At 38.6% G+C, this 27266-nt stretch overlaps 1 protein-coding gene across 1 annotated transcript; it reads left to right on the top strand.

The window, feature by feature from the left end:
* SETX (senataxin) lies at window positions 1-26415 on the top strand. The gene is made up of 24 exons (XM_074161046.1): window positions 1-180; window positions 1510-1720; window positions 1906-2015; window positions 2219-2438; window positions 2743-2862; window positions 3867-4038; window positions 5519-5609; window positions 6495-11117; window positions 11965-12064; window positions 12591-12767; window positions 13438-13667; window positions 14196-14363; window positions 14918-15074; window positions 15616-15717; window positions 16226-16338; window positions 17001-17072; window positions 18071-18220; window positions 18716-18823; window positions 19715-19902; window positions 20277-20369; window positions 20973-21137; window positions 21623-21721; window positions 24119-24206; window positions 25229-26415. Exons 1-24 carry the CDS (start codon window positions 1-3, stop codon window positions 26027-26029), a joined length of 8538 nt encoding a protein of 2845 aa, XP_074017147.1. The 3' UTR covers window positions 26030-26415.
* Window positions 26416-27266: the final 851 nt, after the last annotated feature.

Here is a 27266-nt window from a genome sequence, read left to right as displayed (position 1 = left end):
ATGAGCACATGTCGATGGTGTACACCTAGTGGTTCTGACACCACTGAGTTCCTGAAGAACTATGCTTCTAAACGGTTGTCCCAGGAAGATCTTGAAGGATCCAACGATGATCTCTGTTACTGCCTGGAGTGTGTGGTTGAATACCACAAAGCAAGGGAAAAATTGCCATGGTTGCATGAGGTAATTAAGAGATTTGGCCGTTGCCCATTACTGAGCAGGAGGACTTGAAACTGAAGGAAAACTTCAGAAAAGGCTTCTGTGGTCCAGCCTCAGTGTAGGGGGGGTGGTTTTGTGCAGGAGTTGTGTTCTATTGGTTTTGGGGAATAGGGTATGTTGTTTTTTAACTGTCTGCTTTTTTTATATTGAGTTGCAAAGAGCCGATTGTAAAACAAGAGGACCCTCTTGTTTTGCATATATTCAAATTAATGAGAATTAAAACAGTAGTGGGAAATTGCTGACTGGACATTAGAGCTTGAGCTTTTATTCATGCTGCGATGGTTTGACATCTGGAAAAAAGAACACCTGCCAGACAAACTAACAGCTTTATTTCTTTAATGTATTTTCTTACTTCCTCTGGTTTCTGTTCAGCTTTGGGTTTGTTCCTCTTTGTTTGCTTTCACTTTTCATTCATAGTTTTCTACTATGCTTGAATTTCAGAGATCTAATCTTGCAAGCCTGTGAGATTTTTTGTGATTAAAAACAATCAAAAAAAGTTTAAAACTTCTTTGTTACGTACCCTTTATAGTTCTCCCTCATTAGTATCCATTCTTGTGTTTTGGGAAGCTTATTTTCCTTTATGTGTATATGTATGTAAAATAAATATTTGTAGCTAATTGTTCATAATACAGCTGTCTAAAAGATTGCTCTTCAGATTAGTCAGATTATCTGGAGGGCAATCCCATATGAGTATAGATTGGAATTCAGTGGGGTGAAAGTTCCCTTCTGTGTCTATTAACTGTAGGAAGTAACTGTGGTTTCTAATTGAGGTTTGGAGCAGTTACTTTAGATGAGTCATGTTAAGTGAGCTGATCCCCTACAAATATTCAGCAAGTCAGTCGGTCTGTTTATGTTGTTTACGTTCATCCCACTAATACATTGCAAAATCTGCAGTAAGGCAAGATTATAAAATTGCTTTTCCCATCTTCTTAAATCTGTTTTCTGTATTGTGCACTTTATCTTGGCCAGTGGAACAAAGTTTTGTGACTAACCTGTGGCCTGAAATAATTATTGAAACGATTTACGAGTATTTAGCAGAATTATAAAAATGCTTCTGGTTTTTAATGCCGCTTATAAATTACTTTATAATCTTAACTCTGAAGTGAGAGTTTTGTGATTTGCACAGTCAAATGCCACGTCAAAACTTATTGTTTCACATTGTGCTTGGAAAGGAACTTTACAAAATGAAATTATAAGTTTTTGGAGTCTAGTCAAGGTTTCTGCATGTGATAATGTCCTTCATTGTTTACTTCCCAGATGCACTTTGTTTAGTTGTTTTTCCCTGCTAAATAGGTCTTGTGGGGGTTGGAAACTTCCCGTCTTGTTGCCCACATTGAGAAATCCATAAGCGAAGAAGCTGGAGAAGATGATGAGTTGTTTATAGTGGATGAGAATGGAGACACACAACTGTCTGGATATGTGGGCCCGGATTTTGAGAATAACCTGCGAGTGCCCCTTCTAGAAATACTGAAATATCCATATCTGCTACTGCATGAGAAAGTCAGTATGTATCTTACTGTATACAGTTGGAAAGGCATGATGTTGTTTCTACTGAAGGAGGTGAAAATAACAAATGGTAGTGAAACTGAAGTACCAGTGTGTGTTTGTATATATATTTTATATTTATTTTGACACTAAATATTTGAGTGTATAAATTAGTCCTTACTGTAACTGTGTTTGTCCTTTTAGGTGAGCTGTGTGTAGAAGTGCTCTGTAGAATGGAACAAAGTCACAGCTCCTTTCAGGTCTTTGAGAAATATCCAGGAATTTATCTCTTTTTGGTACACCCAAATGAAGTGGTAAGTTACTTTTTCTGTTCTGCTAAAACTTCAGTTTTAATAGCATCAGAACAGATTCTTATTTTTAGTTACAAGAATATGAAAATAGTAGCATTCAGAATTTTAAGTGTTTGATTTTCTGTATTTTTCTTTAACAGTATATATATCAGTGAGATTTCAGTGGGGTAAAACCACAACGTTTTTGGTTTTGTTTCAATCCTTAGATTCGTCGATGGGCCATCCTAACAGCAAGGAATTTAGGGAAGGTTGACAGGGATGATTACTATGACCTACAGGAAGTGCTGACTTGCTTGTTCAAAGTCATTGAGTTGGGGCTTTTTGAGAGTCCAGATATTTACAGCTCTTCAATGATTGAAATGGGTAAACTCGTCCTTCTGCCATCTCATTTATATGATACTTCCAACTACAAGAACTATTGGCTAGGTGAGTATTTATGATCAGGAATGAATTTGTATATGTAGTCTCTCTCATCTTGCAAGCACTTCTTTCAAGTCAGAGCTCTACTATTTCATAGTGCTGTTTATTTTGAGGCATGTCAGGTGGGATAATTGAATGTTGCACAACTGTGGTAGTGAGGTAGTGTTTAATTGGTTTTGTGTTGCTGCCGATGTCTTTGGTCAGGTGTTATGTTGGTATTGACATTTAGAAAATGATCCTTGATTTGGTGAAAATTGGAACAAATTTTTGCAAATATATGGTCAGGTTGCTTCTCTGTTTTTTTGTGTAGGAATTTGTATGTTGCTGACAGTGCTGGAAGAGCAAGCGATGGACTCCTTGTTACTGGGCCCAGACAAACAAAATGATTTCATGCAGTCTATACTTCACACTATGGAGAAAGAAGCAGCTGGTAACTAATTTTGGTACTGAGATTAAGATGGGTCATAGACTATTTTTCATCTTTATCAAACTTCCTTGTCTAATTGAGTAAATTCTTAATAGTATAATGCTGAGGTGATTTTAGTTTGAGCTTTCTTATCTTCTAGAAGATGGCTAATATTGTACGATAATTGGGCAATACTGACAAATACTGAAAAATTACATTCAAACAAACTCTTAAGTGGAGAAGGAATGGCTGTGCTTTGCGTAAGGCTGGCGTAGAGGTTTTGAGAGGAAAAATCTATAATTTCTACCATATTGTTTTCACTTTATGTACAGGTCATATGGGAATGTGTGTTTCACTGTGGCGTGAAGTTTAAATTTTGAGTCCTGAAATAAACGCCTTCTGAATTGGTGCAACTTGCTTAAAATTTGACTCTTGTGTTCATCTGTTTGAGGAACCACTTTTGCAACTGGGAATTTAGAATTTAAACCAGTAGCCCTTGAGCCATTCTTGTAGGCCACATGATGCAGCCCAGGAATGGCACATAAGCTCAAGACCAGGGCTGCCTCTTAAATGACTAGATCGTTATAAGCTTAGTATGTTTATTGAGGATATGATATGAAGAAGGAAGAACACACTTCAAGGAAAACAGATTATTTCCAGCTTAAATTTGAAGTATAAATTGTCACAGCTGTGTAAGTTGTACTCACTTCTTAGAATAGCACTGCAAATATCAGAGTAGAAGAATCGGTTTCATAGAGTTGGGAAATGTTAGTAATAGTTGTCCAGGTTCCTGTTAATTTAAGACTGCATAAGGAGCAGCGTCTGTCTGTGCAGATAAATGAGGTTGACTTTTTTTTTCATCCTTTTTCTGGGTTAAAAAGTATAGTTGCAGCTTACTAGAATACGTATCCTTATATGAGTATTTAAGAAAAATCAATGAAATCCAGCTACTTTCAACTTCAGCTTAGTCTAAGAATGTACAGGACTTTTGTATTTCAACTCTCCCCAATATTGCTGTTATGTTTCAGATGATTCTACTGACCCCTTCTGGCCAGCGCTGCATTGTTTCATGGTTATTTTGGATCAGCTCGGATCTAAAGTTTGGGGTCAGCTTATTGATCCTGTCCAAGCCTTTCAAACCATTATCAACAGCGTGAGCTACAACAATGAAATAAAAAATATACGCAATAGCTTTAAGAGGTCAGTTTTACTAAGAGACTAGAACAGTTTTATGATTTTAATAGGTAGTGTAGCAGCTTGGTCTTGGTTTTCTTGTCAATGTTGCCTTAATTTGTATTGGGGGAGGGAGATGACAAGTAAAAAAAATCAGATGTTGCCAACTTTAAACGAGGAAAAGATGAAGTAGATCCCTTAAAATTGTGAGGTTTTTTCAAAAATAATATGCTCATTTAATTTTGACTACTATCATGTCTGCTATACTTTTCAGGAGTTTTTCCCTAAATCGGGAAGGCTGCTAACTGGTCAGTGCTTATTTAGTGCTATAACCAACTTGCACTTAAGTTAATGAAGATTGCCACGTCTGAGACTCTTAGTAAAATTATGGAAATTCCAGAATTTTCAGTGGATGACATAGTTCTAGATTTTATTGTAGGTCCAGATAACAGTAAACTCAAATCAGTTTTTAGCTCATGTTAAGTCTTAAATATTTCTCAAGATCAGATTTACTTAATGGTACTGTATGGTGTTAAAAGTTTTATTCCTTTCAGGGAAGGTAATAGTGGCATTTAATAGCTTGGATAGCAGAGTGGAAGCACGTAGCAGGCATCAGATACTCTTTTGGAAGGTTTTGTTGTCTTCTAAGATAAAAATGGAGCTTTTGAGTCACTTCTGAGTGACAATGTTGTCAGTATTGAACAGGAAGTTCATTAGGTCGAGTGCTGTTCAGTGTGGAAGTGGTTGGTTAGTACACTGCTAGGAAGTCTAGAAATGATTTCTATGGGAACAGAGTTTTGTACGTAAACTTAGGGCATGCTGTCCCTTTTAAGGATTTTATAAGAATCCAGGTCCCAAGACTTTAGGAACTCTTGCTATTTCTGAAAACTGAAGCTGTGTCTAATTTAGAAAAGATGGTGGAAAATAATACCTGGATAACCAAAGCAGTTGTTTATTGTTTTCCTGTGACGCATTTTTAATCAACTTTGAGTGACAATGTCATAAATGTTCAGTGTTTTTATGCACACAGTCTATAATGTTATAGGTGGATACAGATACCTATGTATGGAAAGTTACAGATAGAGCCAAGGAAGGCATGTTGAAAGAGATTTTCTTCAGTTAAACAAGCTATTTGAGTGTTGTGTTCAAGTAGTTGCATACCAAGTTTATGAGTATGTAGCCATGATTGAGCTGCATTTATGCATAGAAAATTCAAAGAAAATGGAATTCTTCTGGATGTTTGTTCTAGGTAGTCAAATCCATGGCTTAGTAGAAAACTTTTTTTCCTGAGACTGTTGCTTCCCCACCTCTTACGAGCAGGATAGAACGAACTCTACAATTTTGAGAGTGATAGTGTGATATTTTTTCATAGTTCTGTTTTGTCACTGATAAGTTCTAATAGTCACATGGTTGATATCTGACTGTCTTTTTTGTGTCTTGGCCAGTTGGTTTTCTTATAGTTTAAGTTAGTTGTGTGGAGTTTATAATGATTTGTGTTTCTTTTTAGGACAAAATCTGAACCGGAGTCAGACTTCGATGATGACATGGTCTCTTGCAGTCAGATTGTGTATAACTATAACACAGAAAAGCCTCAAAAGGTATTAAAAAATATATTTCCCTGTTCTTTGAACTCTGAGCACTGAAAGACACTGTCTTTTTAAACCATCTACAAAATACAGAGAGGAAGATGCTTTGCTTCTACTAGTAGTGTGGTAAAGAAAAAATACTAAGTAATGTATGGCACTATTGTGTGCTTTAAATAGCAGCCAGTCTGGTCACCTCTTGTTTACCTGGTACTTTCAGGCTGTAAGAGGAAAGAATAATGTGTTTGTGAGTTAAATAGAGGTAGTATTAAAGCCCAGGAATTCATATCAAGATTGAAACAAGCATTGGTATCTCAATGAAAACTCTGAATTCAATTTAAAAGAAAAGTTGCTGATTGAGTTCTTGTGGTTTACATTTTATTTCTCAGTATTCTAAACTAATATATTGAGTATGGAGTAATGAGGTGCGCATTGATGTACTTTCAAACGTTAGCCTGTGCTCCAAAAGGGCACCATTTTTTTCTTGTTATAAAGCAGAAAAAACACTTTTGTGTTCTCTTGATGTTGGTGTTATATTTATGAAATGTCTTTTAAAGGCTTTAAATGTGTATTTGATTATCTGAGGTTAAATTATGTCTGCATAACAAAATCTTTGGAGGATTTCACAATGATTTTTAAAGGAAGTACTACTTCACACTTACTTCATAGGTTACATTTTAGGAAATTAGTTCCTTATACGTGTGTTAATTTGATCTTTGTTTTTTTTTCATTTTTTAAATTTAGATTTTGACTTATATTAGAATATAAGAGATGCTATCATTTAAGCAACATACTTTTGAGAGAAAGTAACCTTTATGGCTAGAGGTAAAAAAAAAAAAGGCAGATTGAACTGTGCAGGTGTGCATGATGAGGATGATATATGGTGAATTTATTTTTCAGGATACTGGATGGAAGTCTGCCATTTGTCCAGAATACTGCCCCAACATGTATGAAGATATGCAAACGCTGGCTAATGTGCTTCAGTGTGATCTTGGCAAAGATATGCGCGTCCATCACAGCACATTTCTGTGGTTCATCCCTTTTGTTCAGTCGCTTATGGACCTCAAGGACTTGGGTGTAGCATATATAGTAGAGGTCATTCACTACCTCTGCTCGGAAATCAAAGATATTCTCAATGAAAGAATCCAGCAGTGTGACAAAATCTCTGAATTTTTTCTCCTGATCTTGGTGTCCATTATTGAACTACACAGAAATAAAAAGTGCCTGCATTTGCTATGGATTAGCTCCCAAGAATGGGTGGAAGCAGTGGTGAGATGTGCTAAGCTTCCAGCTATAGCTTTTACACGATGCACTGAAAAAGCGACTGGACACTGTGGGAGAGGTTCATCAGCAGTATCTTTACAAGCTTCGAACTCTGTGCAGCATGCCTGTGTGCAGCTGATCCGCAGCCTTCTTAGAGAAGGCTACCAAATTGGGCAGCATTCTCTTTGCAAGCAATATCTAGACAAACTCAATCTCCTTCTGCGAGGAAATCTGTCTTTAGGTTGGCAGCTGAACGTCCAAGAAACCCAGGAATTACAAATGTGTTTAAAGCAAGTTATAAGAAGTATAAAGGGCAGAGCATTGAATGCCCCTGTGCCTGTAGGAAACAATGCAAACTCTACAACTTTGCCTACCGTTTCTATAAAGCAAGAGAAGATTGCACATGGTGATGGATATAAGATGAATGAACACGGTAGAGAGGACCTTAGTTCACCATTTGCTGTCATAGTGAAGGAAGGTGGAGATGAAGATTGTCAAGAGAACCTTTTCCCTAGAAGAAAGAGTGCCTGGGAAGAGGAATGTAGAGATGCATCTAAAAGTTCAGGATCTTGGACCTCCACAGAAGGCCTCTGCATGAATATTAAAAAGGAACTTACTGACTTCACAACTCAGGAATATGACTACCCACAGAACTCTTTGGCAACAAAAGTACGTGGGAAAGTTCAGGAAAACACAGACAATGATCTTGTGGCAGGGAAATTTGATACGGATAATCAGCACTTTAATCCAAATGCCCAGCGTTCAGATTTCGGAAGAAGCGGAGAGTTGGAAAACAAATGTGAAGCAGGGTCCATAAAGCAGGAACCAATGCATCTGGCTACTCAAAGTCGCATTGGTTCTCCAGAACGTGTTTACAGCTCAGATATAAAGGAAAGCAATACGTCTCACAGTTCGTCTTCAAAGTTTAAAATAGATGCACATAGGCTCATAAGTTTGAGAAGCAAGATACAGAAAATTGGATGGCTCTCAAAACAACCGCAGCCAGTGAAGCCATGTGACTTGAAAAACTGCAGTTCTGCAGCAAGTGCTTCAAAAGCAGAGATGGAGCAACCAAAGTTTTGCACTGACTATCCATGTACGAGCGAAGATTGTCATCAACACCAGAGAATGAATATTGTGTGTGAAAATGAGATCTCTGTTGATACTCCATCTTCAAGGAGTTGTGAAAAAAGTCTTGACAGTGCTTTTCAGTCCAAACTGGTCCCCACTAAACTGGTATCAAAAGAAACACCACTGGATTGCGCTAGCTCCTCTAAAAATGAACCTGGTATGCAGGAAAATAAAAGTGACAGTACTTTGCTTTCGGGGATTAGTGACACCTTACTGGAAAAAACATCCACTGAAGAAAAATCAAGTTCCGTGTTAAAGTCTGTGTTTAAGACAGACACTGACATGCAAACTTCAGACCAGGAAGAGCTTAGTTTAAATGACTTGGTTAAACATGATTGTAAAGGTCAAATTTCAAAGACATTCTGCATGGATAAAACTTCAGCAAATGGTCATGTTCCATCTAGCTCTGAAAAGCAGAGAGATACATCCCACCCTTCTACTGAGATCAGGCCACTGTCAGTGAAGTGTGAATCAAGTGACAGGTTGTTCAAATTTTCAAAATACTTCAAGAGAGAAAACAATTCGGTGAGGCAGAAAGAGGAGGATTTTGTGAAGATTGTTTCTGAAGGTAATGCTTCAACAGACTCCCAGGTTGACAGAGATCTCAGTAAATTATCTTTAGCTGCGTATGCCAAAAGTGTCAATTTTCCCTTTGATTCAAGCCAGGAAAGCTCAGTACATCATAATGTATGTGACATTAAAAGGAAAGTGAAAGGTGCTGTAAGATCTTCTGATGATGACCGAAGTACGAAGTCTCCCTGTGATGCAGATTGCCTTGACAATCAAGTAATTATAATTTCAGACTCTTCTGATGAAGAAGGAGGTGTCACTGACAAGGAGGAAACAAAAAAAATGAACGAAAATGTACGTCCTGAAAAGCAGCCTTCAACTTCCAGCAGCATTTCTGATAGTAATATCAAATTAGAATCAAAGACGCTGCCAAGCTCTCCCTTGTCACTGGAAGACTGTGAGTCTCAGTGCTTTGAATTTGAAACAGAAGGTGATGTCTTTTCGGTTTGGCAAGATACTCAAGCGTATAGTATGGAAGCAACTCAAGAGTATAAACAAGATCATGTTTCAACATCGGTTGATAGTAGTAATTCGGATAGCTTACTGAATGATTACACGAATGAATGGGGCTATGATGTGGATTACATAAGTTATGATGCCATGGATGAAAAAGCAAACTTGACAGAAAACCAGACAGAAAATATTTCTGATCAGAAACAAGCTGATAATACAAAAGTAGTAACTAATTCCACATTACAAGAATCTATTAGTAAGGGAAATGCAGAAGATCAGTTGGAGAATTCTGCAGACAAAGGTGCTGTTGCTAAAGACTTCACCCTGGACTCAAAATTGACTGAACCCAGAGCATCTACATCTAACATCTCGTTAGCTTCAAAGTTGGCGCTTAAGAAAAATAGCGTGAGCCCACGGAAGAATATAGCAAAATCTAAGGTAGCAAGAACTATTCAAAGAAGTCCTAAAAAACCTCCTGTTCTAAAACCAGCACAAAATAAAAAACTATCTCAAAGTATGTCAAAAAGTTTTCAGCCTGGCAGGTCGATGCCTGCTGTGATTCCTCCAAGGAAGGTTCGGCAGTGTCCTCCACCAGCATCAACTGTAGAAAAACTTGGTCTGAAGAAGGCACCCCGCAAAGCGTATGAATTATCCCAGCGCTCTTTAGAGAGTCTTGCTCAGTTGCGTAGCTATGGTAAAGCTGCAGGGAGGGTTGCACAGAAACAGAAGATTAAACAAATTGCTCCTCAGAATTTGTCTGTAAAACACAATAAAAAATTTCTAGCTTGCCAAGACCTTCAGTTTTTAAGGCAGACAAGGCCCAAAAAAAGCGTCAGAGTGAAAAATCTTGCAGGACGTTCTGAGAGTAGAAACAAAAAAGTTAGCAAAGTGGATGCAAAATCTACAGAACAAAAGCCTAAAGGTTTTCAACTGGGATCTGTTGAAAACCAAAGAGAGAAAAAAAGGGAGGAGACTGGCTCTCCCTCTGCCAATGAGAGAAAATTTGAAATCCCCTCTGTGGAGGGGGAGACATATCCCTCGAAGATGCCTAGTTCTTCAGACTGGAGCAGAAAATCAGAGGATAACATTATGATGGCTCCTCCAGTACCTATGGATTCAAGTCTCTCTTCTGCTGCACTTGTTGGAGATGATAAAGATGTACCTATGGATTCAAGTCTCTCTTCTGCTGCACTTGTTGGAGATGATAAAGATGAACCTTCAGGAAAAGGTTGCATTGTCCAGCCTGAGTCTGAGAAGACAAGTTCAACAGAAAATGGCTGTAACCCAAGTGAAAACAGTGAAGATGATGATGATCTGTTTTTAACTCAGTTAGATCCTGTGGATATGGAATTATGTTCTGAGGAGGAAAGTGTTCAATGTACTACTATAGCTAGTAAAAATCCTGAGGAAATGGATACTGCTGAAAGCCTTCAGCAGAATGAATCCTCGACTGTTGTGAAATGTAAGTACATGGACTGTGTAGAAAAAGTGGAAAAACCAGGAGAGTACTGTAGTAAGCATTCAGCTACCAGCTCAGGAGGAGATCACTTGTTTGCCAAACCTTGTCTCCCACCACCTCCTAAAACAAGAAAGCCTTCTACTACCAAAATTTTCAGCTCGGCGAGTTCGTCACGGAATGCAGCCTTCAGCAAGGATCTCGAAGATGTTAAAAAGCTACCACCAGCTTTAAAAAGCAAAGTGAATGCAGCAAAACCAGTGGTGGCCAGGCCACCAAGTTTAAAGGCTATACCAATAGGAAATCAAACTTCCAAGTCTCCAAGTTTCAGTAATGTACCTCAACCCTGTATTCCTAAAAATGTTCTCCAGCCGCAGAATAGACCGAATGACAATGCTTCAAATATTTCCAGAAGACCTGCCCGAGAACCATATTATTCTTCCTTTCTTGGCGCTCAGCAACGTGATCATAGTATTTTTGTTAATGAAGTTCTAAAGTGGACTTACGAAATGTTTGCAAACTGCATCCAGTTTGGACCTCCAAGTAGTCTCCAGCAGTCTCTAGTAGCCTCTGTTCCTGTCCAATTTCAGGGATACAATGACTATTTTAATACATTCTTCCCCTTGATGATGCTAAATGCCTTTGAAACAGTAAGTAGCTATCTGCCTCTTGGTTTGTTTTCATCAACCCTAGTAAATTTTACCAAGAGTTTAAAAACTGGTTTGTCCTCTGTTTACCTCCTGAAAATGTTTGGATACAGATCTGAATAGAGGAATGAACTGGGGGAAAGAATCTAGACAGTTATGTTTAGGATCGGGGACTGTCAGTGTTACTCACCTCAGGGAAGCTTTTTTTTTTTGGGGTGTGCACCCACAATAGCATGAAAAAGGAGGGAAAAGGGATGTGGTTCCTCTTCCTTTATAGCATATAAAGCCAAAACCTGAAGTCTTTGTTTAAGAAATGGAGGTCTTTCAATGACAGTGTCTGTAAAACAAGCATAAGAACCTACTGTTTTGATTTATGTTGAGAACTTAGGGTAGGTTAATCTGAGAAGTATTTTTTTCTAAACAGCTTAACTTTATAGTTTAATAGTGAAAAAGCCCATGTTCCTTCAATTAAAGTCTTTGTGCTTTCAAGTTCAGTCATTGCATCACTTCTGCAGAAAGAAGGTAGAAAATGAAGTCAGTACTGATAATAGTGGTATTTTATGGTGAAAATGCAAGGCAGGGGGAACACACATTTCTTTTGAAGAGCTATGTAAGAAAGTACGTTAAATGGGTGGTGGCTGGGGAGGAAGCACTTTGATTTGCCCTGTGTTTATATGTAACGGGGGGGGGGGGGGGGGGGAAGACTCACTAATGTCTTGTACCTGACAGTCCTTTAGCTTGCTTTTATTTTTGTTTAGTAGGCTTGCCCTTTGAGTCATGATAAGCTATTCTTCTGATAAACTAAACCTTTAAAAGTATTGTTATTTAGCTCTTACTTTCCAACATGTAGCTGGCACAAGAGTGGATAGAAAAGCAGAGAGGAAGAGAGAAGAGTTACTACTTCTACTTACAGAACTTCGGTGCTGACTCAAATACAGCAGATTTTACAGGTAAGAGTTTTGTGGTTTGGTGTGTGTTTTTTTTTTTTTTTTTTTATAAAACCCTCTTTAATTTTCAATTATAATGAGCTAGCACTTACAGGTAGAATTTTTATTTTATTTGCTTTAAATAGAGAAAGGATCTTGAATATGCCATCTACAGAATGCACATATTTTGCACATGTTTTGCAGGGAATGTGTGCCTGAAGGGTTCAGTACAAAAAGTTATTTGATTGCTATTGGAATACTTTCCATCTCACTCATTTGGGATTTTGTTTCAGCTTCTTCTGGTGAACAAAATAGTCTTTGACTTGCTTTATTTTTATATAATGCTACGTTCAGGCTTAAGAATGCAGGAGGAATTAAAACTCTTTAGTCTTTTTCTATAGTTTTTAATAGCTTTAAAAGTTAACAGATGGGTATTACTGAAGTATATGCAATATGTTAATCGCAGTTTAGTCTTCTATGCAGTATAGTCAGAAAGTAATTGTAATAATTTTCCTTTTAATATTCTAATTTTAAAATGTATTTTGGGTAGCTCATTTTCAAGAAGGTGATTTGGCAAAGCAGCTTCATCCAAAGGAGGATGACTTAGTCTTTTTGGTGGTCCAGAAGAAAAAAGACACCTTTAGGGAAGAAAGTGAGACAGAGAACCATGTAGTGAATCACGTTGGTCTTGTGACACGGTTTTCTCGTGCGTCTGGCTGTTTAACGAGTAAGTAAATGAGGCTGAAATAAAAGTGGGATTCTTCTTGGTACTGTAAAATGCTTCTTCATAGCTGGCTGTTGTTGTAACGTACCACTTGCCTCAGAGGAAATGGGATGGCTTTTCCACTGTAGCATGTTTATTCCATGCTAGAAGCTTTGTAAAAAAACCAGGAACTGAAGCTGCAGACCTGTTTTCCGTGCATTTTTCTGGGGATTCCTTCAATACAGATGTTAATACCTTGTACAAGAACAGAAACTAATGATGAGTAAGTGCTCTGCATACATCTGTAGGAGTGAATTGCTGTAAGATATGAAGTGCCATGAACTTCAGTGATTTCACTGACTAAAATTTTCACTATCTTCTAGAACTGAAGTTGTGAGTTTACCAGGATTACCAAGTATCAAGATTAATGCTGTCTGATTAAAACGGTGATCTGAGTTCTTTTACGGAGCGCTGGGTTGGGTTTTTTTGGTTTGGAGATTTTTGGGGGGTTGAGGGAAAGGGGGTTGGATTTCTTGCAAGAATTAGTTGTTGGTTTCTTAATAGAAGGCAGCACCTGGTTCTGGTGAATTCTTTGAATGACCTGTTAGAGTATCTTTCAGTTAACAATTTGGATATTCTTTGAATTAACAACTTGTGCTTTTTGTTTGTTTTTTTCTCCGCCCCCTTTTCTTAGGACAAAAGGAGCAGCATACTGTCTGTCATCTTTCTGTGCAAACTCGAGGCAATTTGTCATTCTTCATAAATAAGCAAGTGAAGTGTGTGGTTGTTGGCTCCCTGGTGACCACACACCGAACATTCAAAGGTCTGCTACTCTTGAGCAGGAGTCCCTTGGCTAAACCCATCATAAGTCCAAGTTACGACGACTTCTGTCCTAGAGATTTCACTGCAGCTTCAGAAAGCACTGTAAGTCCTGCAGCTAGAAGTGATAGTTGGAGCTGATAAAGTGGGTGTTTGGTTCTCAGGAGTTTTGCGAAACTGGTTTTGCGTGTTGTTTTTTGAGATGACCAAGTGCAAACAGACAAGCTTTGAAAGCAATGAGGCACTGTGCTTTTCAGAGTCGGTTGATTGGGTGAATGGAGAGGAGTCTGAATTTGCTCAGCTGTTTCTGCTGTATTGACACAGATATTAGTAGTGCACTTTGAGCAGCTTTCAGTTTTTTTTCCTTACTGTCTGTTCAGGAAACAAGGTGTAGTATGGAAAAGGTAACGCAAAATAAAGGTGTGTAGAGTAAACGAAACTTTCATTACAGCTTTGGAGTCAGGATTGGGTGTGCATCTTGAGCAAACTTAAGAGTCAAAAGCTTCCCTGCCCTTAAATTTTTTGAGTCATAGCTAGAGGGGTGGGGGACGTTCTGAAAATACATAAAATGAGTGTGGAAGGTTTGATCAGCATTAAGTAATTAATTATTTTTTCCTCTGTCTGTTCCTTCAGGCATCAGATGTGAACGAATACAATGAAGGTCAAAAGAGAGCCATTGAGACAGCTTATGCCATGATAAAGCAACATCCGGGGCTTCCCAAGATCTGCCTCATCCACGGACCGCCTGGAACAGGGAAATCAAAAACTATTGTTGGGCTTCTGTCTCGTGTTTTGAGAGAAGTAAGTGAATGTGATGTGATTGTCATGTGCTGGTGTTTGGCTTCCCAATGGAAGTGAATGATAGCTTAAACTAAATGGAAGAATAGTATTGGTAATTACTGGGGGTGTAATTCATTAAGCTGACTTAATTAAATCTGTACTGTATAGGGTGTGAAGGTGGAAATAATACTTTTTGGGCATCTCATCCAACACTTAAAAGTACTTACTGCAAAGTAAAATCAAGAAAGCAAGCACAATCAGTAGAATAACTGCTTGCTACATAAAAAACCCTTAATATTTTGATGTATTAAAGAATGTTATTTGGCCTGTCCCGTTTAATGGTTTTCATATTAGCATGCAGTAGATTCATCAAGTACATAAGTGTTGAAGGGAATTTATGCAAATAGTATTAATACATTTGACTTGTCAATGTATGGCATACTTTAAGAGATACTCAAGTGCAGCAGTCTCCATACTCTGCGTGCTGATTAAGATGTGTGTACAGTCTGGCTTTTAAATCGCAGATTACAACAATCTAAAGAGCCTGTCTTGGTTTATTGTTAATTAATCTACAGAACACTAGGAATGAGAAAGCAACTCAAAAAACAAATTCCAAGATCAAGCCAAACCGTTTTCTAGTTTGTGCACCATCAAATGCTGCTGTAGATGAACTCATGAAAAAGATCATCGTTGCATTTAAGGAAAAATGCCAAAACAGACAGGAACCTTTGGGTATGGTTTATTTTAAAATTCTGTTTATATGCGAAATAGACAAAATCTGAAGAGAAACTGGAACAGTTGATTACACATAATACTTACGTGCTACTCTAAGCTTTTTTTTCCTCTTGCAGAACATGACTGGCACATCCTCATACTGTTACTAATTTTAATGTGCTTTTCCAAAGGGTGTGTTATTGCACTTTGTCTTTATATAAACATTGACATCAATACCTGTATTAACTTGGTATTGACTTACAGCTGCTTTACTGATGGTACTCAGTAATTTTCTAACTTAAGAATTCTGTAAATTTTAGATAAAGAAGCCTAGGAGTAAGAAGTGGTTCTGTTAATTCAAAATAACATTCTTAACTGATACCCACTACTAAAACGTAGGCAACTTTTTTTTTTTTAGTGTTCAGAATTACTGAATTCTTTTGTAGTGGCATTTGGATAAGTGCAAATAAATTGTTGCAAACTGCTGAAAAGCAGAGAAGGAAAAGACTTGTTTGATATACACGATGTTTAATTTTTTTTTCTCTCATTTTGTAAACAGGAAACTGTGGTGATATCAAATTAGTGCGACTTGGTGCTGAAAAGGCAATCAACAGTGAAGTCCGCGGATTTAGCCTGGATAAGCAAGTTGAACATAGAATGAGTAAGTAACATGTAAATCAAACTTTGCTTCAGTCTTCTTTAAGAACTTGATGATGTTTTACACTTGGGACTCTGTGTCCTTAAAGAAGGAAGATCTGGTAAAAGATCGTTCTGCAATGATGCTTCATTGTTTTTCTCCATCTTAGTGGGAAAGTGTTAACTTGCATATGGCCTAGAATCTAAGTAAAACCAAAGAAAAGAAGCAATATGACTTCTTGTTTGGCTGCTTTTTTTCTTTTTTAATCTTGTAAAAGAAATTATTAAAAAATGCATGTTAAAGCCATCATTTTTAAGCAATGTGGCTACACAGCATTTGAGAGATGCAGTTGGAACAGAGTCTTACTATCTTTGTTTTATAAGACCCCAATTGAGAAAAGCTAAAATGCAACCAAAAAAAAAGTTTTTCCATTTGTTCTTAATAACTTAAGATGCATGACCGAGAGCAAGTGTTATTGTAACGTAGGGGTTTTTTTTATTCCTCCTGTATGTTTGCCTTCGTTTTATTATAGAACGAAAACCATCTGACTATGACCAGGATATTCAGAAGAGAAAAGCAGCTCTGGATCAAAAATTGGACATGCTGTCTCGTCAGCGAGCCATGCATAGATGTGAGAAGAAGGAGGTAGTAAGATAATAGTATTTTAAATCTGGTTTGTGGGTTTTTTTGTATTCATAACTGAATACAGAGAGTAAAGAACTCTTAATGCGGTCTCTGAGCAGTAACTGTCTCTTCACCCGTTTTTTCAACTAATGGAAATGTTGGTTAGCGTTGTGAAAGGGAATGAGGAACTTTACATCGGGATTATTGGTTTTTTTGTCTATTTGTACTGGTATTTTCAGCAGGTCAATCACGAATCATGCCACGTCTTGCTGTAGTGTTCAGTAGTCCTCATTTGGTCCTATCACCAGTGTAACCATGTTTATTAAACTTAATGATTTACCTTGTGTACTTCAAAGCTCTGCTGAACTGGAAGTAGTAAGATACCTTGCAGTCTGAGATTTTGGTATGTGTGTTGCACTGAAGTTTTTCATTTTTTTTTCTAAAAAATTTGGCATTTGTGCTCAAATCACAGATTTCTGATGGCAAACCACTTACCCAGTTGCAGAGAAATGTAAAGTGTAGTATTGTGTGGAAAGTCTAAATGTATTGACCATTTTCTAAGAAATGGATCTGTTTTTGATATTAAAAGACTGTCTGAACAAATCTAAATGTTTAGGAAATGAATTAGGGTATGGGAAATGTGTGTTAATTATTCCTGATATTCTTCTTCCCCCCCTGTCTAGAGTCAAATGTTAGATGATGAAATTGGCAGACTTTCAAAGGAGAGACAGCAGCTTGCTTCTCAACTAAAGGAGGTAGGAATTTATCTTTAGGGCAGCTGTTTAATAAACCTCAACTAATCTATTTATATAATTGGTATCCTTTAATTGTGGTGGAGATCTGGTTTTGATGTGGCTGGGAGTATTTATAAAGTAGTAGGTAAATAGATAAAAGATAGTGAGCAGAGTAAGTTACAGACAGCCTGGTGTGAAATCCAGGTGTACTCTGGCTGCATGTTGCAAAAAAAACCCCGTGTGGGAATATTCACTCTTACAGTTAATTTTAAACCAAATATATATTTAGCAAAGAAGGTAATAGACACGTGCATGTCCTCATGTTCTAGCATGTATTTTCATCACCACTTTCATGCCCCTTACAATCCTGTTGGGATTGAGAGATGCTTTTAAATGTTTCTAAGTAAAGCAACAGCTGGAAGAATTTTTTGGGTGTGTGGAAAGGGAGAGGTTTGAAAGTAGAAATAGGTACTGATAGCAAAATGAGTAATTCAGGCTGAGTAGCATGAACCATGAGATGAATTGAAGGTTCATCTTTTCATCTTTTAGGCCAGGTTGGATGCGGCTTTGAGCAACGTGGTCTGGTGGGAGGTGTCCCCGCCCATGGCGGTGGGGTTGGAACTTGATGATCTTTAAGGTCCCTTCCAACTCTAACCATTCCGTGATTCTGTGAAATACATGCTGACTCTTAATGGTAGTGGAGGCTTGGAGTTGCAAATGTGATGGCAAACTGAACTTTGCTCACAATTACTGTGCCTAGATTGCATAGCTGTAGAGATACAGGAATACCTCTTTCCAGTTTGCCTCCTCAAAGGTGGTGTAATTTAAAGGAAAAGTATCACTTCAGTTAAGCAAACTTTTGACTTTCATTTGTAATGGTGGAGATAGTTTCATTGGGATGATGTATTATCCGTGATCTGTTTGGCTGTTAGAATTGTCCAGGCAGTTACAAATTGCTCTAAGGTGATTCAAGAGAACTAAAAGAGAAGAGGAGACATGGTGTCCTGTTGTACTTGAAGGTTCGGGGGCACTCTCAGAAGGTACAGACAGATATCATCTTGGAGTCCGACATCATCTGCTGCACACTGAGCACAAGTGGAGGAAGTCTGCTGGAATCTGCTTTTTGGCGGCAAGGACTTGATCCTTTCAGCTGTGTCATTGTGGATGAGGTCAGGAAAGCTATTTAGAACTACAGCATGTTCCACCTTGTTAAAGGGCTGCCTTGTTCTCTGCTTGAGCTACTTGTTGTTTGGTTGCTGGTGTAATATATTGAGTTGACTGTCCCATCCCCACCTTTTAACTGCTAACCAGTCTCTCCTGCTACGCTGAGCCATACTTCTAATTGCTTCTTTTTCTGACTTGTTTGGTGCTCTAATGGTAGATGGCTTTAACTTAAAAGTCATGGCTGAAGTGTGGCTCTTGCTATAGAGGTTTCCGGATGGTTGGGTTATGTTTCTATCTCCTCTGCTTATTTAGTAATAAAAGAAAAATCTGCTTGGAGTTTTCTTATTAGAGAAAAATTATTCTTTTTTTTTTTTTTTTAATTTAGAAGCCTTAAAAAGCATTTCTGAGTTATTCTGGCTCTGTCACAGGAAATTTAACATACTACCCTCCACTCCTTTGCTTACAACTTCTACTTTTTGTCCTGTTTGCATATGCAAAAGGCAGGGCAGTCCTGTGAAGTTGAAACGCTGATTCCACTGATCCATCGCTGTAATAAACTTGTCCTTGTTGGAGATCCCAAACAGCTTCCTCCTACTGTAAAATCAGTAGTAAGTGTTTAAACTTTATTTTCTAATGCTATATAGTGGATATAGTATAAGAAGAGTATCTACAGAAAATATGTATAAAAGGAAAACAGACATTTTGATGTCAGATCATGGTGTCTATCAGATGATAACTCTTGCCCTGCCAAGTTTAGTCTCTGTTATGTAGAGGCCATATCAATACTGCCTTCAAATTTGTGCGTAAAACTAACACAGATGTGAGTGCAGCCTCTATGGACTTGCCTGGTGTAGCTTGAAACTGATTTCATGCACCATTAAGAAAGGCTACGATAACACAAACTTTGGTGCAACTCAGCATTTGGTTTGTGGTGGATGTTGTGTTGCGGGAGGCTCTGTTACGTGAGCTTCCGTCAGTGTCACGTTCCTTAAGGAATGGAGGATGAACATGACCTGTTTGTGTGGGGATTTTCTCACCGTATGGATGTGTTCTATGGATGAACATAAAGGAGCACTTTCTTGTATCCTACCTTAAAGAGGTATTTTTTAAACATCTGATAAAGAAAGGAGGAAAACCAGGCTGGCTTCTCTAGAAGGGTAAATTGGCGTCTGTGTGCTTGTTTAACAAGATTCCCCCTGGAAGATCTTGCTTTTTGTTATTGTTGATGTTTTTAAAATTTTACAATGTTGTGACTCACAAAGGAAAGTTGTCATGTGGAAGACTACACTGACAAATGTTCAGATTTATGCAGGTGATCTCTACTGAACTAATAAGACTTAACAGAAATAGAAAACTGTAATGCAAGTAGTTGTTGTTTTGTCAATGATTTAGAAGTTTGAAGGTAAATACTGACTAGTTTTAAGTCTAAGAAGCAAAATCCTGTTCTGAATTTGGGACCTAATTCCCCAGAACTCAGTCTCACGTTTTCCCTTTGGCAGAAAGCTCAGGAATATGGGTACGACCAGTCGCTGATGGCACGTCTGCACAGACACCTGCAGGAGCAAGTGCAGAGGAGTGTTTTACGAAGCCTGCCAGTTGTGCAGCTGACTGTGCAGTACAGGATGCACCCTGACATCTGCCTCTTCCCATCCAATTACGTTTATGATAGGACTCTAAAGACTGACAGGTGAGTAGCTCTCTGTTCTCCTTTCTGAGCAGGAGGTATTTCAAAGAAGTCTTTTCATATCAGGATATTCCTTAGAGTTTAAAAATTTTTGAGGTTGGGGACGGTAAGGTGCTTAATGGGACATAACTTGCATTGCAATTGCTAGTGCTGACTGTGATACATAAATTAATGAGATCACTTAAAATTGAGCATACTTATCGCTTAGAGGTCATTTTCAGGCCTCAGTATATGCAGGTATCACTGAAAATTAAGGACTCTGGGGGGAAAAAAAAAGCTGAAAGTTGCTTGTACTTGATAATCATGATATAAATAAATGAAGTATCAGTTCTTAGAACTTCTATATGGTTACCTGGTGATAAAAATGTTATTTACAGAGCAACAGAAGAGAACAGATGTTCTTCAGAGTGGCCATTCCAGCCCTACCTTATTTTTGATGTAGGAGATGGTCGTGAGGAGCGAGACAATGAGTAAGTCCTGCATCCTAGTCTGCCAAATTCTAGATTTGCTGAGAATTAATTTCCTGTGGAAGAGTTGTTTTCTCTCCTCTATTTTTCCCAATATGCATTAAGTAGCCAGAACTGCATTTTCAGCTTGATTTGATTTAATTTTGAAAAAAACCTGTTTACTAAAGCACATGTTAAGTGGGTTTGGGTTGTTTTGGTTTTTTGTAAATCTAAAACTGGGTTTGATCCTGGTGTATCTGCTAGATGCCAGCGAATGCCTACAGTCTCTGCTAACTCTAGTAACAGTTCCTGATTTATTTTTTTATCAGCGACTTTCCTTTCACAGCTGCTTGCTGAGGTAATGCCAGAAGGTGGCAGGCTCAGTTCTCCCTTTTGCCTATTCTGTAAGGAAAGCAAAGCTATGTAGTTTTAAGAGAATGTTAAGCGCAGCCTGTCACTGCTCCCGCTTCTCGTTGTTTGCTGCTTCTCATGGCCTCCTTGAAAAGTTCTATGTGAGGAAGGCTGCGAAAGTTCAAGACCCGCTTTGACTTGCAATGCCCCTACAAATCAGGCTGAAGCGTTGAATTTGAATGTATTTCTGTAATGTTTCCGCTCTGTCTTGTTCAGCTCTTTTAGTAATCCTCAGGAAGTAAAGCTGGTGATGGAATTAATTAAAACAATTAAAGAAAAAAGGAAGGATCTGGGTCTTCGTCGCATTGGAATAATTACTCCTTACAGCGCACAAAAAAGGAAAATTCAAGAACAACTGGATAGAGTGTTTAGGAATAACAGGTAAAAAATCCCATGAGTTTTTAAAATGGGACTTGGATTTGCATGTTAGTCCTTTGTTTATCCTCTTAAAACAATAGCAAAAATTCAAACGTTTTTCTGTACAGTCTGTACTTACTGATTCCTTTAAAGGGGGAGCACTAGCCTTTTGCTTAAAAAAGGCATGACCTCTTTGTACAATTTCTTGGTTATTACTTGTATACATGCTTTGTTTGTATTGCTGTTCTGAATAAAGCTGATTTAAAATAAAACCTCAAATTCCAAGCTACGTGCACCTGAACAGCTTTTCAACAGTGATGCTGGCCTCAGAAAAGCAAATTTAGTTTTAGGTTCATACACTGAATCTTTTCACACACTGAAGCAGAAGTTTACCCTGGGTTATTTTGACAGCAGATCATTAAGCATGGTGTTTAGGCTATTTCCATTAGTGTGTTGCTTAAAATTTTAACTAACATAATTTAACAGCTTGCTGATCCTTTCTTCAACAGCCCAGGAGAAGTGGACACAGTGGATGCATTCCAGGGGCGAGAGAAAGACTGCATCATAGTGACATGCGTCCGGGCAAACAACACAAAAGGATCAATTGGGTATGTTTCTCTTCAGTGATTTGCAAATCCCGTTTCCAGTGACACTCTAGATATAGTCATTATATTTTTAATATGACCAGCAAGAAATTTACTAGAGAACAAGTCACTACAGCCAGCAAATTAAAGGGTATCTTAATGCATGAATTAATGTTACTGATTCGAGATCTCTGACCAAAAGGGACATGGAAATATGAAGTATTGTGTCCTGCGTTGTGTGCTGATGAATTTGCATGGATGCTTCAGCCTGTCACTGTTTCAGTTCGGCAGAATTGGTCTTGGGAACTTGACTCTTTGCATTTGTACGGCTGCAGTGAATTTTCCTTGTAGCTTTTGATGTATGTTGTAACTTTCTGAATGCTACTCTTAAAATGAAATCCATTTTTAGTTACTGTTGTCCTATTAATACAGCATTCTGTCTGTAAAAGTGTTGTTAACTAGTTATATATGTCACTAGGAATGTAATACAGATGAGCTGGATCTTTGATTTGTAGGTGAATGTGCTTGTCTTTTTGAATTAGGAGATTTGTAGGAAGATTCAAGATCGCAAATTTGATAATTTTCCATGGGCTATTCCTGTCCGAAACAGAAGGAACTGGATATTGGGTGTGCTGTTTACCCCCAGAACCCTACAGCAGTTGTTGATTTGTTTCTGTAACTTACTGATCGTTTTAATTTAAAAAGTGGTTATTGAAATGAGCCTTCTTATGGTTTATTGGCTTTTAAGTCAGACTATGGGAAGCCTGTTCTCATAAACAAAAATCTTTGTCTCCGCATACCAGGTTTCACTAAGCTACTTATGTTTCTCTGATACTAATTTCCTAATTGCTAAAGGGCTTTTAATTGTGCTGATCCATGCTACTTTGGGAAGAGAGAATCCAAATCCTATAGTACACAACAATGATGCTTTTTAGAGATTTCTTAATCTGATTGATTGAATTTAGAAACAGAATGCAGGTAGAACCTGCCAGTTCTTTTGGCTGATGTGGGACTTAACTTCTGTTCTTTTGGAAGAAAACTTTCCAGCTTATTGTGTTGAAGGTTTATATATTAAAGTTTTGGCAGTCTTAGAAGCTGTGCGTACTGATGACTTGGACATCTCTGTTTCAGGGTCTGGTGTCATGGGCAAGGTGTGGTGGGAAAGTTTGCATCCCCCTTAGCTATGATCTTGTAGCTGAGTGAAGTATTTTGGTCTCCAAGGTTGCTAGAGCAGCATTAAATTTACGGTGAAAGTGATTTGCAAAGGGAGGAGAAAATTCTCCAAGAACTGGCAATGGATTTTTTTTTTTCTTTTTTCCTTAGAAAATAATCTTGTCATCATCGGGTTTAAAAGCTGTTAGGAATATTTAGTGGTCTTTCAAGACCCCTTCTTCCCTCGGCCCCCAGAACCTAGAGAACTCTAATATCTGTGCTGCTGGATCCACTCCCCGGGTCTGCTCTCTGCCTCTCATCTTTTTTTCCTGCACTGCCCAAATTTTCTGGGATGGCTCTGGGGCTTTTGCAGTCTTTGCTGCAGGGGTTGCGAATTTGAGAAGAGCAGGTCTTGGTGCCACCACCACAGTACCAGGCATTGATGTAGGTAGGACCTGTTCAAACTAAGTTGTACAAAGACTTGACTTTGTATTGCAAACTTTGTTAGTATAGAATAAGCTGTACGTTTTGGGAGCTTTTTCATTAGAAAAGAAGTAGTTGATACCGAGTTTTCACAATCTTTAAAAAAAAAAAGTTTTGGTAAACAAGCCCTAGCAGAAATCAGCCTTTAAGAATACACTAAGCATTTCTTTGTTTAGGTTTCAGTACCTTGAATTGCGATCACACAAAACCAGACTAGACGGTCATGTTTGAACTATGAAAATTTTCTTCTGCAAGGAATATACATTTCACTCTTGAAGCATGACAAAGCAAAAGTCTTCCTTCATGTGCTTCTACTGCAGGTCACCTTTAAAATAAAATATTAATGTCCAGCGTTCAGTACTTCAGTAAAAAATTTTCCCATTAATCATGCCAAATATTATTAAACTATTTCAGTTCAAGACAAAAAGAAGCTTAAAGTCTTGATAGGTGAAGTGAGGTTGATGTCTTCTGTACTTTGAGGAACACTTAAGGAAGCAGCGGTTGGCATTAAGAGGGGATTTGCTCTAAGAAAGGAAACGGCAAGAGCTGGAAAGAACTGGAATTTCCTGTGAGGAATCGGAGTGGTGAAAGAAAGAAAACACAATTCATGCAAAGCCCTTCATGTAAGGCAGGGCTGCTGCAGTGGGATCTGGGAATGGGTCATGAAGTGCTGCCTTCTTTGTAACTGCTTCAGTTATCTTCATTTCACTGAAATGGAATGTTACCTCTTTTTCTCATAACACATGGTAGTAGCAGTTCAGGAGCTTAATTCTTCTTGTCATCTAGGTTTCTGGCAAGTCTTCAGCGTTTGAACGTTACAATTACCCGAGCCAGATTCAGCCTCTTCATCCTTGGAAGACTGAAAACGCTCATGGTAGGTACAGTGTTAATCAAATGATCTTCTGTGATGTACCCTTTTTAGGTCAAGTCAGGGTTGGGGAGGTGAAAACCATCGACAGACTGCTCCAGTCTATGAAAGGGGACCCTTTTCTAGTGTATTGTTAAATTAGTACAATCCAGGCCTCTGAAGGGTTCTTTTTGAAAGCTTTGGCTGTAACTGTCATACAGCCTTTAAAAAAACAGAATGGTTTTCCTTGCTTCCAAGAAGGAAAGTTAGAAATTACTCTCACAATATTTTTAGTAACTAAATTGTAACACAGCCCTTCACAGTTCAAGTGTGGGGGTTGTGAGAAATATCACCGCACAAGATAAGATGATGTCAGAGATAATTTTCTGCTTGATCCTTACTGTTTTTCCAACTATTGCAGTTGTCACTGGATACTTGAGCAAGGAAAATGATTGTTGTTTTTTTTTTTTAAAAAAAAAAAAAAAAACAACAAACCATCCAGACCACCCCAGAACATCTGCCTAATCTTCATATTATTGTTTTTGATACTACTTTGCATAGTCATTTGGTTTCTGAGGATACTGTTTTGAAATGGGTGTTTCTGAAACAGAACTGCATGTTTGGGGGACTGTAAAGGCCCACTGAATGTGTAGGGACAGTACCTGACTTTCATTCTCTTTCCAAGGGTGGGGGGCGGTAGCTACACCACTAGAGGGCATTAAAGCCACGCTCCTGTTTTACTCTCTGTACCGGAGAACTCTTCTGGCCTGCATAAATATAGAAATTGTCATTTTAAGTAGTAGCTCACTGATGGTTGAAAGTACCTTCCCTGTGTTACAGCAGCCAGAGTGCCTATTGCTGTTTTGCAAGTGAAACATAAGATTCTTCCATTCCAGAAGGAACATAACAGTGGTTTCCATGACAGTTGTGTCAGGTACCTTGATTAAAGAGGTTGTGCATCCTCTGACACCTCTGTCCGTTTGTGTTGATTTCTTTCTGGTAACTGTTTTCTTTTTTTGGGGGGTGTGTGTCTTTTTTTTTTCTTAAAGGAAAATAAGGACTGGAATGAGTTGATTCAAGATGCTCAGAAAAGAGGTGCCATTATCAGGACATCAGAAAAGAGCTACGGGAAAGATGCTCTTAAGATTTTGAAGCTTAAGGCAACAGTACGGGTCCCAGCCAACGTGGAGACAAAGAAACCTCCTCCCTTCCAGGCTTGTTCTTCCAGCAGCAAGACGGGTGAGCTTGCAAATCCACCTCCTCCTCCACCAAGGGAGGCCAGTAGCATGCGGGAAGTCACCACTGGGACTGGCCATGCAGTGCCCCAAGGAAGCAGAAGGCCCCAGCAGCCCCAGGTGGCTCAGGCGGTAGACTCCAGGAGAGGCAGTGCCTCTGTGCCGGGGGAGGCTGCAGCGCTTCCTGCTGATCGTGAGAAGCCACGGGACCCAAGGCTGGCCAGCATGGCTAGTAGAACTGAAACAAAAGGGAAGGAGCAGGCTTCAAAAGACAGCAGTCGGACAGCCCAGAGCAATCCAGGATCAACACCACAACAAGGCCTTGACACCTCCTCAGCTGCCAGGGATTGGATTTCCAGAACAGAAACTTCTAAGAAGCCACAGCAAGTGATGAGACAATGTGATGTGCCTTCCACGTCACCTTACGCAGCTCGGCATGGGGGTGACCAGAGAGCTTCTGTATCGAAAAGCAGTTCAAAAGCCTGCAGAGAAGGAGGTCAAAGCAATAGCAGTAGGTGGAACAAAGACTATCGTGTATTAACAAGGAGAACATCAGAGGAATCACTGCAGAACACAGACTCAAACAGTGCCAAGCGAAGAAAGACCTTTCACTGACTTTACTAGTGGCTCATTACTGAAAATCTATTTCCAGATTTCTGTCTAGCAAGGGCTGTATTTTAAATTATTGAGTACACATAGAACTCCCTTCTGTTGATACCACTGCTATCAGTAGATCCATCTTTTTCCTATATTGTCCCTAATTGTGAAGGGGGCTTTACACCTGACAGCTTTGAGCTTTTGAAAATAAAAGTTGGATAGCTGCATTGCTTGGAAGAGCAGTGAATTTTGTCAGCTAGGAACTTAAGGTTGTAAATGTTTAACAATGTATATTTGTACAGTATACAGTTATTTTAAGATTTAATTTGGCAGATACCTAGCTTCTTGTGCAAATACTAATTTCTTAGTGATGTAATTTTTTTTATGAAGAACCAGAGCAAAGCAAAAAAACCCAACAAAACCAACCAAACAAAAAAAACCCCCAAACAACAAACAAACCCCCCAAATCCAAAAAACCAGCCAGACCTCTTTTTGTCTTTGCACTAGAAAGTCTAATTTATTTGAGAGCAAAGAGTGAATGTTGGAAATGTGGTAGCAGTGATTCTTCCTCGTGCTCTACTAGTGCCTCAGGAAAGGCTGAAGGCAGATGTACATTGGTTGAATGGAGAGAATTCTACTTATTTTGTATATTTTATTGCCTGTTTTTATAGAAAAGGAAGAGCTTTCATTTGTACAAATGTGCCTTGACTTTTGCTTCTGCTGCTGCTTCATCTGTTGGAATCCTTTTCTTGTTGCAGTGGCAACACAAACTGCAGGTTAAAGCCTACGAGGTCTTTGGTCCCAGTGAGTCCGTGTGACGAATAATCAGCAGCACCGTGGAATCTTAAGTCAAAGATCTAGTTAACACTTATTGGTAATGACAACTTGAGTTTCTTTGTATAGAGCTTTTGGAGATCTACAGTGATAAAAACGGCAAGTAGTTCGTTCTAGGTGTTATTACTGGATTCTTTCCACTGTGTTAATGAAGGATATATAACCAGTGAAACAGGGTGGAGGAGAAAAAGGAGCTATTTTTAAGAAAGCCTTCCTCTTGTCGTAACATTTCACAATAGAAGTGGAATTATATCTACTAAGAATGCCTTTGGGTCACTGTGAAGTATAACTTTCTGGAGTACAGGTCTCCAGGAGGTGAAGAGCAACATTTCATGGGCAGAGTTTTGCATGGCGGTGCTTCTGCTGGCGAGCGCAGCACCTCGCTGTGTTAATACCAGCTGGGTTGCTGTCTCCTTGCATC

The sequence above is a fragment of the Numenius arquata genome, chromosome 19 (genome assembly GCF_964106895.1).
Source record: "Numenius arquata chromosome 19, bNumArq3.hap1.1, whole genome shotgun sequence".
NCBI lineage: Eukaryota > Metazoa > Chordata > Aves > Charadriiformes > Scolopacidae > Numenius > Numenius arquata.
The sequence above is the reverse complement of the archived record's forward strand: the minus strand, read 5'-3'. Positions and strand labels throughout refer to the sequence as shown.

Bases quoted from the DNA above. Each gene is read 5' to 3' on its own strand.
- SETX (XM_074161046.1), top strand. From the start codon at position 1: ATGAGCACATGTCGATGGTGTACACCTAGTGGTTCTGACACCACTGAG. The intron at 12,065-12,590 runs GTAAGAGTTTTG...TATTTTGGGTAG, and splicing joins AAATACAGCAGATTTTACAG to CTCATTTTCAAGAAGGTGAT. The intron at 19,903-20,276 runs GTGAGTAGCTCT...TGTTATTTACAG, and splicing joins AGGACTCTAAAGACTGACAG to AGCAACAGAAGAGAACAGAT.